The sequence below is a fragment of the Lotus japonicus genome, chromosome 5 (assembly GCF_012489685.1).
Source record: "Lotus japonicus ecotype B-129 chromosome 5, LjGifu_v1.2".
Lineage (NCBI taxonomy): Eukaryota > Viridiplantae > Streptophyta > Magnoliopsida > Fabales > Fabaceae > Lotus > Lotus japonicus.
Genome location: NC_080045.1, coordinates 9,282,377 through 9,297,047, shown reverse-complemented (window position 1 = coordinate 9,297,047; position 14,671 = coordinate 9,282,377). Strand labels below are relative to the sequence as shown.

Sequence of the window (14,671 nt, the reverse complement as noted above, 5' to 3'; positions counted from 1 at the left end):
GTTTCAAGAAAAAAATAATTTTGTATAAAAATGAAATCAAGTTTTCTCAAGCCTTTCGGGTCAAGCTTTTTCAAGCTTTCTATTAGAACTGTGTAGCATTAATGTCTCATCATGGATAATTCGAAGGCCGGAAATTAGTTTCCATCAGGCACCCCACATCTAAAAATGCACTTTCAAATTCAGAACTGTGTAGCATTGATGTATCTTCAGAAAGAATACGTTGACCGAGAATCAATTCATGTCAGGCACCCCAAATTAAAACTATCAAACACATTAAACCCTAAACTATATATGCCTTGATTTCACTTCATAGAGAATACGTAGGCACAGACCTAGAGTCTATCAAGCACAAAAACAAAAAATATCAAGTTTCTTCGTTCAGAATTATGTACTTGTGAATTCATTATTGCACTAGGGAGGCATACATACGCGTGAGTTTCAAAGGCTTGTTAGGCTGAACTTAAACAATTTTTTTTGTTAATCAAAATCAAATTATAAAAAGTCAAAAATATTTTCTTTAGGGGTACCTAACTATATATTGCACCAAAAAAAATCCTAACTATATTTGTTGGGGATAGATGGCGACTCTGTTGGGGACTTTCAAGAGTCAAGCCTAATTAATTGATTGTACAAATTTTTAGCTTTCTCTATATTTGTTTCACCCGTTCTTTCTGTTTCATATATGTATATAGACATTATTTATGTTGTAAATATTTGTTGTTGCATGAGGTCTTATGGTAGATGGCTAATATTGATGAACTGACTGTTGTATATATGTATTTATTTGCAGATGGAGTAGTTTTGCTCGGTCTTCCTTTTTTATATGCTCCTAGCACACACATCACTGACACGACAACACTGATTTATGCACATTGTTTAGGTTCTATTTTCGAACTCATATTTATCCTCAGATTAGGAAGTAGGGCTATCCATCCAAACCATCCGTGGCCCGATCTGGAACCACACTATCTGAGCCTTTTCTATGTTCTTAGGTCGTCGGTTCGGCCTTCATGTCAACTTTTAGAAAAAACAGTTTCATATGGCTTCAGACAATTGGGCTTAGATGGGAAAAGAAACACACGTCGAAACTAGCCTAACTGAAACACTGCTTTATAAAAACAAAAGTTCAAAAACGCGACCCAACACTCAGCCCATTATGAGTGTCTAAAATCAAGTGGAAAAAACCCTAGTCATTTCAAGGCTTCATGCCTTGTTGCGCCGCACATACCACCACATAGACCACACAAATACTCTCACTTCATTCCTTGTTGCCAAACCCTAGCCGCCACCACCAGAACTTCTCTTTTCCCCTTCATGCCTTCCCCTCCACCACCAGTTCTGCTTTCAGCGGAAAATAAACTCTAGTTAACACTGAAACTCTTTTAAGACCATCTTATGCTTGTAGATTTTTTTTTGAAATAAGGTGGAAGAAAATACGTTGTACGTAGCTGTAGCTCTTAAAATCGTTGCATATGAAAAACAATTTCTTTAAGCACATTTGTCTCATTAATTTAAATTATCACTTGGAATAAAGCAAGCTAGGCTTTGATCGATGGAGCCAGTCCATAGTCCATTATAATTATCGTGGAGTTAGCTGAATTCCCAGTATTGCATCATATTGTACTATTTTATTACAAAGAAATTACATTCCTTTTTCTCTTTGACTGGATTGGATTTATTTTATACATAAACAAAGGCTTTTGCCAATATAGAAAAAGGAAAAACAAGAATAAAGTGATTAATAGTATATATGCCATTATCAAGTTCAAGTTGATGGACACCACTTGTATGAGGCAAATTCATTGTTATTTGTTTGAAGATGCCAACCAGTTGACTAGGCCTAATATTCATGATTGACATCATCAACCAGCTGCGTATGTTTGTATTTGTCGCTTTCGGTTCCCATGAATAGTGGCATAATGTTTTCCATTGGCTTATAAGAGAAAGTGTGAAGTAAAAAAAAAAAAGAATGAATATAGAGAAACAAAATGATAGTTATTACTAGAGACTGTTTGTTTGATATGTTGTATAAAATAAAATTTGATAGTATAAAGTTTAAGATTGGATACAAATTTAATAATATTTAGAGTTTGCTAATGTTTTGTATAATTTGTTATATCATTAAATTAATACAATTATATGTTTGAAGAAGTATTGATATTGATAAATAATATAATTTAAATATTTTTAAAAATATTCTTTTTAAAAAGAATTACTATTTATTTTTTATGGTGGTGGAGGAGAATGTGGTGGTGGCGGCAACAACGACGATGTTGTGGGCAGTGGTGACGACAATGGTTGTACTGGTGGGGTGTAGTGGTAACAATGTTGTAGGGTGGTGATGACAGTGGTGGAGGGTGGTGCTTCAGGTAGTGGTGTTGGCGAAACGTGGCGGTGGCAACGACGGTGGTGGTGGTAGTGATAGTGGTAGTGCTGATGGTAATGGTAGAGGATGAAGTGATAATGGTGGCGGCAATGATGGTGGTGGTGGAGGTGGCGACTAGGGATGGCAATTTTGCCCAAGCCCAAACCCATGGGTACCCGCCCGAACCCGATCCGATTTGACGGACAAAACCCGAGTTGACTAGATTTGGGTTTGAGTTTGGATTTTCCCCGTTAATGTAGCAATTTATGGGTTTGGGTTTGGTATTTATTAAATCCGTGCTCATACTCGCCCAAACCCGAATCCAAAGATACCCAAAACATAAAATTTCAAAAAAATTCTCATACATGTATATATTTATAAACTTTGTTCTTAGTGTTTGATGATTTATTGTACTTTTGTATGTTTGAGAAAGTCAACTCTAAACTATTGTTGTCTCACTTTGGTGATGGATGATGATGATGAATATTATGTGTTTTTCCTTCTTTCTATGAATTTCACTTTTTTTTTTATGAAAGTAGGTTCTGGATCGGGTTGCTATTTCACGTAAGGAATGAGTTTGGGTTTGGGTTTCGGGTAAATCCAAAACCCAATGGATTTGGGCATGGATTTCATTTTATCGCCCATAAGGGTTTGTGTTTGGGTTTGGGTTTGGGTTCTAAGATTTGGGTTTGGGTTTGGTAATTGTAAAACCCGTGCCCGATCCTACCCGTTGCCATCCCTAGTGGCGACGGTAATGGTGACAGTTTTGACAGTGGTGGTGGCGGTGATGAAGAAGGGTGGTAGAGGATGGACGTCATGATGGTGGTGGTGGCAGTGGCGATTGTGGTGGTGGCAATGAAAAATGTGACGGTGGTGGGAGTGATGGTGAAATATAAATATTTCGAGTAACCTATACTTTGCACTCTTATTAGACATTATTTATCATCTATATGGTGGATTAAATATCTATCATTCTATAAGTCTATACAATACAATATTAGCACCAAACAATAAATAAATCATTATGTATTGTATAAACTTACACTATCAGGCCTATAAAGATATTTGGTTTGAGAAATCATTTTTATTTTCATTTAAATTTTTTAGAGAATATATTTATTTTGACTTTCTATTTATATTTTTAAATAATTAAAATAAATTTTAAATTGTTTTGATTACCACCGTCACCCTCCACACAACGACCACCACCAACATAACCACCCTCCCCAACCACCTTGTCTCTGCCTCCACCATCACCGCCACCCTTCTCCACAACCACCACAAACACTTTCACCCTCCACCACCAATAATGTCAAATTGTTGTCGCTGCAACCACCAAGGTTGTTGTTACTCTCAATTTATATCAATTTTGACTTATCTAACAGAAACCACCACCACCACCACCATCACCACCTCCACTATCGTCGCCATCACCATGACCACGCCACCACTACCACCATCCACCATCACATTTGCCTCCATCGTCGTTGCTACCACCACAAACACTTCCGCCCTCCACCATCACCAATGTCACCTCTGCCTCACCGTCGTTGCTACCAACACCGCTGCCACCACTATTACCGTCGCCTTCACCACCACTGCCGCTGTCAGCACCACAACCACACCACCACCAACCTCATCCAGCACAACATTTTAATCTCACCACATCCACTTTCAAACGTCTTTTTTATTTTCGGTGTTTTTTTAATCATATTTTACAAAATAATTTTAAGGAAAACATTTTCAAAATATTAATCCAACAAGTTTCTACCTTTATTTTTTTTTGGTTTTATTTTAAAATCAAAATAGAAAATGACCAAACCAAACTACCCCTTAAAAAAACGAAAAACACAAAACCAGTAATGTATCATTTAGTTTTTATTTTTATTCCATTTCTATCATTTATCGTAACTTTTTCCTGAGTTTTTTTGGCTAATTAAGGATGACACGTGAAGTTTTCTTGCATCGCATCTGATATCCGTTCCGAATGTGTAGCATTTCTCATTGAGAAAATAATAAGAAAAATAATAAATTCAGTAGGTCGTCTAGTGAAATAGAGATGGAGGCCAGGGAAAAACATAATAGAAAGGATGAAGTTGACCTTGGATTACCATATCCCAACAGTGGTGTAAAGTAGCATTTTGTATATTTTTTTTCGATACATCAAAAATTTATATTTTGTATACATTCTAGACTAGATGGTGTTAAAATCTAGTCCACTCACAACAGTTATATATGTTATCTCTTTTCTTCAATACCTCGCTTCTTGCCCACTTGACATTGTCTATGTGTCACAGTCCAGGATAGAACATGCTCTATCAATCAATAAACATTACATAGAACCAACATAATATGTAACTCACTAGCAAGAAATTAATATTCCGTGTACTCGTGTTCAAACCACATATATGCACGTCATAAGCTGAAACTGAAAGCAACTTAAGGTCAAGGACAACATGGTCTATGTAATATTATAGGGAAATATGGGATGATTTTCTAGTCCCATTAGTTAGTGTTTGAGTGCACTTTTGAATACCCCTCACTAGTATTTGCCTTTGCCCTCATCCTTTAAGCTTTAAAAGAATCTTTGCTTTAGAACTTAGATGCATTCATGTGGTCCTGATAAATATAGCACACAACTTGCATGTATAAATTTAAAGCAAACTGGGCTACTAGAAAATGACCTTTTTGGATGCGTATGTAAAGGGGCAGAGAGTGTGAGATGATGCACAAAATTTAAGAAATGAAGGTTCAGAAGGCGGATATTGAAAGAAAGAAAAAGCACACATGTTAATTAGGATTATCTATAACTCGTGTACGTGTATCAAGGCCCATCCCATGTTTTGCTTTGTCACTATCACCATATGTTTCATTTTATTTTGTGAGTGGCAAGTTAGAAAGAAAGATTGGAGGGAAGAAGATTATATTATATATGTTAATTTGGATATTAATTGGCACTGGTGCTTTCTAAGACATATTAGAAATTGTTGGGAGACTCCAAATGGATTTGGGAACCAGACTCTAATACCATATTAGAAATTGAGAGGTCTATACTTAACCATAAAAGCTAGCTCAAGAATTGAAGTTTGCACTACCTTTATAAAGACTATTTATACTCTATCTCTGACTAATGTAACAAGCAATGGTAGTTCACTTGCCATGTGGTTGCTACATATACTCTATCAATTTTGAAGTTGTATATATGTAGTCAATACAAGAATGGTTGACAAAATCTTGTTAGGCATGGCATCACTGCCATACCCATCAATTCTTTTTCATATTTCTTAGGGTCAAGCCATACTCATCAACTCAAACATGGATTACAGCCATTATATGCACAACTAGCTAGCAACACATGATCTGTCATAGACATGTATTCCTTTGCTTGTGCTACATTTAGCTATTAAAGCATAACTATATACGACAACTTTTAATTCATTTTCATTTTCCATTGCCAATACTAGCTCTCTAATCAACAAAGTAGTTAGTTTAACATTAAGCTACATGTTTCATTTTTTCTTAAATAAAATTTTGGATTCGAGTCTTGAATATAAAAGAAAAAAATACCTTACCGCAATAGTTAGTTATAAATGTTTCTGACTCGAATAGTATTGTCTTGACCGATAAAGATATTATATCACACAATATGCAAATTGCTAGGGTTCTTAAATATTCTTAACTAACATTCTTAAGCATTGGTTAGCAGCACTTCTTATTTCTACATCAGAAATTTAATGCTCCATGACAACTATTCATCATTCGCATTTTCAGGGTCCCGGCGAGGCCAGGGTACACAATGTATGAAGCTATTCTAAATGTCGGTGCCAATCATCGTAGGACAAGTTTGATGTGCATGTGCCTGTCCTGCTAAAGACAAAATTCATGTGGTAAAAGTAAAACCGTAAGAGGCCGGATATATAAGTTGAAATCTTGGTCTGAAAGTTCTTGAAATTAACCATGCATGGAATGGGGGGAGGTAGCTATGCTAAAATGATATACTGTTGACGTACATATACAAACATTAAATAACCCGAAAAGTTTGGTGTTTGCAATAAATATATCCGCCAAATTTGCTTTCTACCCAATCAAGATTTGAAAACAATGTATTTTATTTCTCATGATCAATTAATCCATATTGGAATAGCCTCTTTCACACTAGGTAGATATTTGGGTCTCTTAGCAATTAGCATGTTGATAAGAGTTCGAATCTTGATTGTGTTGGAAAAGTATTTGTTAGAAGATAGAAAACTCACGCTAAGTATGGAAAGGTTCGAATAGATGTATACTTTTGCTTCACACATATGGAAAAAATAATCAATACCGACATTTTGGGTAAGGCCAACTCCAATTTAGTAATATTGACACAAACCTGAACAAAATCTGCTTACTAGATATTCACAAGGCCTAGTGAATGAGAAAAGCCACCAAACCATAAAGCATAATTTTCTTCACCTAGGAATAAACCATGAAGGACTTGAAACAACACATAATATGTGTTTGGATTAACGTTTGTAAAATTGATAGGCTCACTCAAAATTAACTACTGATCAAAATTAAGAATTGCAAACACGTAAATTGAAGTGATTGATCGAGTTAAATTTCATTTACCTTCGTCAACTATAATGCAGAATCACAATGGTTGAAGGCCCCTTTTTTCCTTTCTTCTTCATGAAGGGGACCATTGGCTCATTATTTATTTTCTCAATATTTGGCACGTATCTCCATTGGCACATAAGAATATCCGTTCCTTCTTCTCATTTGACTTTCTGGGTTAGCTAAATCTTTTTCTACATATTGGACTAAAAATCTGAGAATCCAGCAATTAAGCTATCATAGACTTTACATAATGCTTGACCACTTTTGGGAATGACACTAGAGTTGAACATATTTGCTACACGTCTTTTAATGTATTTTTCTTCCAACTTTATGACAATTGGACTACATTAGCTAGTGTGGTCATGTAGCGTTGAATGTATAGTTCATAACTGATTAATGGTACATAAGATATAAGCAACTCATGCAGATCGATGTTAAATCAATGCTAAAGGACATTTTTAACGTTGTCTTTTCACCTTTGCAAGACATTTTTCTTGCATCAACATGACTAGTGAAATCATCCTTAGTTGAAGTCTAGTGGTTTTTGGTGGGCTGTCTATTTTTTGAGGCTTTAGTTTTGTTTTCTTTGGGTCTTTCTAGGTGGATTCTTTGGTTTAGGGTTTGGGCTTTTTGGTGGGTTATTTTACTGGTTCTTATGTTTTTTATCCCCTTTGAAAATGGTGTATATCTTGCTATTTCTCCTCTCGTTTATATTAATATATTTTTATGCTTTTGAAAAAAAAAAGTCGTGGCCATTGACTAGTAAGCAATAAACTAAAGAAATAATCAGGAATAGCATGCTTCTTAACAGCTTATTTTTCTTTTTAAGATCAGCTCTATAAGGAAACTGATAGAAGGAACTTTGGTTGGCCTCCAGATGATCCAATTAATCCAAATATTCCTTAAATATAGACTTGGTGTACAGTATGTCATTATATACATGGGTTCACTGCCAATTTTTTCATTTTATGCATCTACTTCTACTACTTACTAAAGCTAGAGGGTTTGGAGTACTGTTCATAAGAGAAAACCCGCAAGAGCCGGGTCACGGGTCGGGTTTGGGTCGGTTTTTCCGGTGCCTACACAGAAGGTCCGAAAATGGTAGCTTCCAGGTAAATAGTACGACCAATCTTCTCTGCAGATCCTCTCTCTGCACCAAATCTTCTTGCTCTCGGCTGGGAGATTGAGAAGGACAGTAGCTTCCACTCCTACCATCTGCACCTCAAGATTCTCTCTCTGAACCAAATCCTTTTCAGTTTCTTTCTTCTTTTTTCCATCACAAACAAAGAAACCCAACAAGCCTCTCACCATGCTCTACTACATCACCCATCATGTCTCTATCCTTTGCTGTCGTTTTAGAGCACCGGTGAGAAGGGGCGAAATGGAAGTGAGGGTTTGCGTGAGAGAAGAGAAATCAGCGAGGGTCCACGGCCACGGAAAATGGAAGAGATGCAACGGTTCATCATTGTTGCCATTTCCAAATCTGACATCAAAACTATACATGGAAGATGATAAACCCATTGCGTGTCCAATTTTTGGTACAGTATCTATTTCCAAATAAATCTTCATACTGTTATCAAATTTCAATTATCTGGGTATTTTTAACCTGTGGTGTTTCCCCTGTGACACTATCTGCTAGATAAAAGTAGTAAAGGCATCAAAGAGGAGTTAGGTGATGAACGGCTCTCCATGGATATGAAGAATGAAGAAGAAGATGAAGAGGTAATGATTTTTTTCTTCAATGGTTTCTGACCTATTTTGCTTGGTAAATGAATTTTTACTATTACCCTGCAAATCTAAATTTTGTTTACTGAATGACTGAATACATGGTTAATTACTAGAGTGATTTTGTCAATTAGGTTATCAAATTGTGATCAGAAGATAATATATTTTCATACACTGCTGCTGGGGATTTCACACCGCATGTGGTGACTCATCGAGATGAACAGGTATTGCATTTTTTCTTCTTATGGTCTGGGCTATTTATTTCTACTATATAATTTTTTTTTGGACCGGGTCTGGAGTAGTACTATAGAAGTAGTAGGTACATATATGTTAGATGATCTTTATTTGTGGTAGATTAATATAATTTCTATCTAAATTACTATGATTGACAACTGAAAAGCTAAGATCCAATATAACATTTTAATAGCCTTAAGGATTGGAACATGGTGAGTAACAACTAAGGTTGTAGGCTTCTTCAAGTTGAGTTATCTATGTCTTGCAACAGAGAAATGCATGAAGACATTGTCATAGATTTAGGACATGATGATGATGTGAACCATTTATTTAATGCATTAATTGATGTTGTCTAAGGTCAATGTCATGTTTCATTTCTTGCTGTTTTGCAGGAACAAAATGGTTCAGAGAGAGGATTGAACAACTACAAATACTTAAAGTGGTCCAAATACTTAAAGTTAATGGTGATGCATTAACTTGCGTTTTGGTTTGATTCTGTAACAGTTTATGTTGGTGTTAGGTTATGATTTTTTAATTCTGGTCTCCTAAACATAGCATCTTATTTGGATATCCTGGTATTCCTACATAAGCATATACAATATACTGCTTGAATCTAGGTAGATAGAATAGAAGTTAGATATGGTTACTTATTGATCATGATGATTGACTATTGGTAATTTGTATGTTGGTTTTGATTGATTTTCTTCTGATTTGCATGCCTCCTGTACCAACATAGCGGTGAACGTCCATTAATTGTTGAGACTTGACATCTTACTACATGCACTAAATTTGGCCTATTATTTTCATGCTTTGTAGTATCCTTAACCTGAGTATGAATTCATGCTTGGTATTTTACTATGACAGAGAAAAGAAACGACATATTGAAGGTAGATTACTATGGTGAGTTGAGCATTTTGTGATTATGCATGTGGAAGTTACCTGGAGTCATGTCATGGTTGTTTTTTTTGGATTCTAGGTCAGGCATGGTTTGCTTATATTATGATATGTTTATTTTGAAGGGATTCTAACACATTTGATTTTATAAAACATTAGCAGGATGAAGTTAGGATGTAGGATATATCATGCCACATCTTTGTTTCTTAGGAGTAGTATGAAAACAAATCAGATCAATCATCAAATAGCTGTATTTCCTGTTGCATTTGATTCTGATTCTGAAGTATCATGGATATTTTCTTCATTTACTGATTAGATTTTTATTGCTGCAGACATACATAATGCTTTGAAGGTAGTGAAGCATGGACCTTATGCGGGAAAAGCTGCAATTGGGGGTCCATTTCACCTTACCAACCATCATGGGAAGCACGTTACTGAAAAGGACTTCTTGGGGAAGTGGACAGTGATGTACTGGATTTACTCACTGCCCAAATATCTGCCCTGATGAACTACAGAAGTTAGCAGATGCAGTTGATAAAATAAGTAAGCTTTTGTTGGTGATTTTCTTTGTGTAGCAAACTGTGTTTTATACATTTCAGAGCAAGATATTATCTATTTCTCTTAGTTGTTCGATGTACTCATAGCTGCATCCTTATACTAATCAGTTATATTTACTTTAACTTTATACTCGATACTTTAATGTAGTACCTATGTTTTCTTGCAAGGAGGGAGTGGTGTGTGGGAGTTGATTGGCGGAGGCTGTGCCGGTGCGAGCAAATCACGCGTGCTCATGATGTTTTCGCTGAGATGATTGATGCAGGCTGTAATCCTAATGCGGTTACTTTCAATAGTTTTATACTTGATGACCAGGTTCTCATTGTTTATCCTATGGAAGTTACTTTCAATAGTTGTAATCCTCATTGATGACCAGGTTCAATTTCTTTATCTATGGAAGTTATTTTCACACTTGATTTTCACTAATGTCTGATGCTAAGGGTAGCAATCCAGTGAGTTTTTATTTAGGTAGCCTAATAACTTAGTCATGAGTGGCCTCTTACTCCAACTTGATCTTCTGGTATGAATCTTTGATGTCACTAAATCTTTTGTGAACTGCTTTGGTTTCTACTTGATACACTATTTTGTATTACTGCCTTAAATCATAAATGCTAAAATTCCCTTTTGCCAGTAATAGGGAGTTAACTTTCATCATGCTATTTTTAGGATGAACCAAGAAAGATGAGCATATACCGTGAAGAGGCGGCGATAGATACTCTTATTTAATGCCTGAGAAACACAGATTTCTCTGCTACACAACTAGCAGTTGTAGAGACAATCATGTCACTGCAAAGAAGGTTCAGCTTCTCTGTAAAACCTCTTATCAGAGAAATCCTTCTTAAACAAGCAGACACAGACAAAAGTTCCAGAAGTTTTGTACCTCTGGATCAGATGAGCCCAGAGATTTAAATTACTCCAGTAAAGTTCTTTTGAATTCTATATTTTGAGTTTTAATTTTCTGCTTCCGGAACATGATTTCTCATTGCTTCTTTTCAGTTAGGAATCCTGATTTTTTAAAATATAGCTCTAGATTCCTACACTTATTATTTATCTGAAATCAACCAGAAGAAGAGAAGGCAACTAATGACTTAAGCACTGCATACTAAGCATTCTTAGGGGTTCTTTCTCATGCAATTGCACTGTCACAAATATTTAATGAATTTCATTATATGCTATCATAGTCATGCCAAATAGTACCTTGGCTTATATGAATTTTTGTACATTGTACTTATCCAAAGTATAATCTAATAAACTTCTCTTTGTACTTTTATAGCAATGTTAGCTTTCAAGTTTCAAATGTCTGATAATGGTTCCTATCACAAGATTGAGTTACCAACATTCTAAATTAATTATTCATCAAAAGTGATCATATATATGACATGAAAAAATGTTAAATTACAAACTCTTGGATTTTTTAAGAAATTGTGCTAGGATTAAGTGCAAAACCAAATTGTGTCTGTGATCTATTTCTTCTTCTGTTTAGATTTGTTATTTTTGTGTGCTTAATCCATTTGTGTTAATAATTGTCAGGCAAAAACGCCCTTTGTTTTAGTGACTGCTAATTTACTTTTGTTATTTTTTATTAGACACCTACACTGTGATGTGCAAAAATCCACCTTTGTTGAACCCATCTATTTATGGTTCATGGTATGCAAAAAATATACTTTATGCTTATCAGAATGTTGTTTGTAAATTTTAAATACTGGTTCTCTCTCTCTTTATGAGACTAATAAATCTGGTGATTACATCTTTTGCAGGAATTGAAGGAGAAGTAGAAATTAGCATTAGCAAGAAGTAGCATGTTGAATTGAAGGAGATGGAACTAGCATCACAAGAAGGAATTGAAGGAGGATTGGAAATTAGCATCAGCAAGAAGTAGCATATGGAATTGAAGGAGATGGAAGTAGCATCACAAGAAGAAATTGAGCAGTTTTCGTTTGAGAGAGAGAATGGAAAAAATGAAGAAATGTGAGCCAAGTATATTTGTACTCATTTATCTTTGTGTAAAAAACACAATTAATTGATCATTTTCCCCCCTTATTTTGTATTAAAATCCCAATATCTGTACTTTGGAGCTTTTTTCTTTCCAGCTCCCACAAACGGTTGATTGATTTTAAATAAAAATGTACGCTTCATGAAACCTTACTCACAGCTAATATGAACATTATTTTTTATTTTTTTTGAAATAATTAATATGAACATTATTGTGACAATCTTATATGCAATGAATGTCTGAATTTTACTCTTCTTTTGATATATACATGCTATTGATACCCCTTATCTAAACTTGCCTTTCCTTCTTGGGTTTTTGAGATTTAGCCATTTTGTCGTGTAAATGTGTTTAAGTACTCATGTGATCTTCCACTATTAAATGTGGGCTTATTAATCTTAATAGATCCTATTACTGTTTATTACACCCATGATAATGGATTCATGAACAATAAATTCCCCTTTACAATATAACCACAAATTAAATTATTGATTAATTGTATTGCAACTAACATGTATATTATTGTTTAAATGTATAAATAAATTTAATTATATTTTGTGCTACATTTGATACAAATTTTTTATGATGGAAAGATTTAACCTCCGTGAGATGCACGGGTTAAGTTTTTTTTTTTTAATTTTTTGTAGCATATTCCTGTTGGTGTTGTTACTCACCATCTCCAGCACTGTCCTCAATCAGTAAACAAGATATTGTCGGATGGGAACACATAGGAATGGACAATCAAATGGGCCAAAGACAGGCCTCGGCAGATGCTTTTGGTGAAGGCTGATATCAATTCTGCAGGGCGCAGAGATTTCGCGCTGGTGATGAATTGCTCTTTTTTATAATGTCAGATAACACTACCTTTAAAGTTGAATTCCATCGAACCTAAATCATGGTGTGCTCAAGTGTTCCATGCTGAAGTCGTGCAATTTATTTCCAGTTTGTGTACTTAGTTTTGACCAATTAGAGCTGGTTTTGCATCTCCTTTGGACCTAAAGGCCTGGATTTAAATATTAATTAAATCTAATTTTAAATTATATTGTTATAAATAGTAATTAATTAATTTTTAGTTGGAGCATTGATTTAATTTAAAATTTAAAATTTAAAAAATAAATAATATAAATATATGTGGTATGGTGGAATCCGATCGAGTAATAATAAAATAAGGGACCATGGTTGGATTAAATTAATCGTACTTTTTTCTACGAAATCAATGATTTAGAGCCCGTGCGGCACGGGTATAATCACTAGTTTGATTAAGAGTCAATCATTGCCCTTTACTTTTCAATTTGACCCCAGCCTTTTGTAAAGAAAGGTTAAGTACTCTTTTTATGAACACAACTCAATGCCTAGGATGGTGCCCTTGTGGTAAAGTTTTCCCCATCACATGATCTTTATCAAAAGTTCTGTGGTAAATGCAACTTCTCATATCTTTGATTTTATTTGCTCAAGTTTTTTATGCTGTTCAATTGGCTGGTCCCATTGGGTTACTCTGCCTATTTAATTATACCTGTCATTAAATTTTAGGGTTAATGGTCAAATTGGTCCCTGTCTTTGTAACGAGTTTTGATTTTAGTCCATCCCCGGAAAATATTGAGCGATATCTCCCTGTGATTACACGTGTTTTGATATTAGTCATCGCCGGAGGGTGGAGCTCCGGTGAGATTACCTAGTGGCAGGTCAATGCTTACGTGGCATAATCCACATCATTTGTAATTAAATTTAATTTCCATATATTCGATTAATAATTTAATTTTATAATTAAAAAATTAAAACTACAAAAACAGCCTTAGTCACTAAATTAAATCACCTAATAACTTAATCACTAAATTAAACCTTCCATCATCTTTATCATCCATCTTCATCTACCTTCAACCCTTCATCTTCAATCTTCATCATCATTCACCTCTAGAAATCAGATTTCCAACAACCACTAAAACCCATAACACCAAACTCAAACCCCACATGATCCCCAAACTTTCAAACCCCACAAAATCCCCAAACTTTCAAAACCTACATAATCCCCAAAGCGTTCCATACATAGTGTTTTTTATTTGAGAATCAAATCAAATTATATATATATGAAAAGAGTAACAGTGTAGAAAAACTCATACAACTAGAAACGGAAACAACAACAAATAAACAACACAGCAAGAAACAGGGGAAAAACAAAAACTACAGGGGTAGGAAAGAAGTAACAGAAACGTAGCAAACTAGACTAAAAACACTTCCAGGACGGACCGCGAGCTGCTGGGCACAGAGCAGAACCATAGAAACCAGAACAAGGAACACACAGCCATCACTAGGAG

General features: G+C 35.1%; 2 protein-coding genes across 13 annotated transcripts; both read left to right on the top strand.

Annotated features, from left to right (window-relative positions):
- Window positions 1-2,442: 2,442 nt before the first annotated feature.
- Window positions 2,443-4,022, top strand: LOC130719038 (uncharacterized). Its single transcript, XM_057569690.1, has 2 exons — window positions 2,443-2,509; window positions 3,751-4,022. Exons 1-2 carry the CDS (start codon window positions 2,443-2,445, stop codon window positions 4,020-4,022), a joined length of 339 nt encoding a protein of 112 aa, XP_057425673.1.
- A 3,799-nt stretch (window positions 4,023-7,821) lies between these two features.
- Window positions 7,822-12,509, top strand: LOC130717462 (uncharacterized). 12 transcript variants are annotated; one of them, XR_009012328.1, is made up of 8 exons: window positions 7,822-8,499; window positions 8,601-8,683; window positions 8,821-8,910; window positions 9,313-9,384; window positions 10,147-10,684; window positions 11,036-11,287; window positions 11,956-12,016; window positions 12,127-12,509. XR_009012328.1 is itself a non-coding variant. In XM_057567691.1 (3 exons), exons 1-3 carry the CDS (start codon window positions 8,271-8,273, stop codon window positions 8,833-8,835), a joined length of 327 nt encoding a protein of 108 aa, XP_057423674.1. In that variant the 5' UTR covers window positions 7,822-8,270; the 3' UTR covers window positions 8,836-8,911. The 12 variants fall into 12 exon arrangements, 1 of the variants encoding a protein (XP_057423674.1); XR_009012327.1 differs by having other exon boundaries at window positions 10,147-10,745; XR_009012325.1 differs by having other exon boundaries at window positions 7,824-8,499; window positions 10,147-10,889.
- The last annotated feature ends 2,162 nt before the right edge of the window (window positions 12,510-14,671 follow it).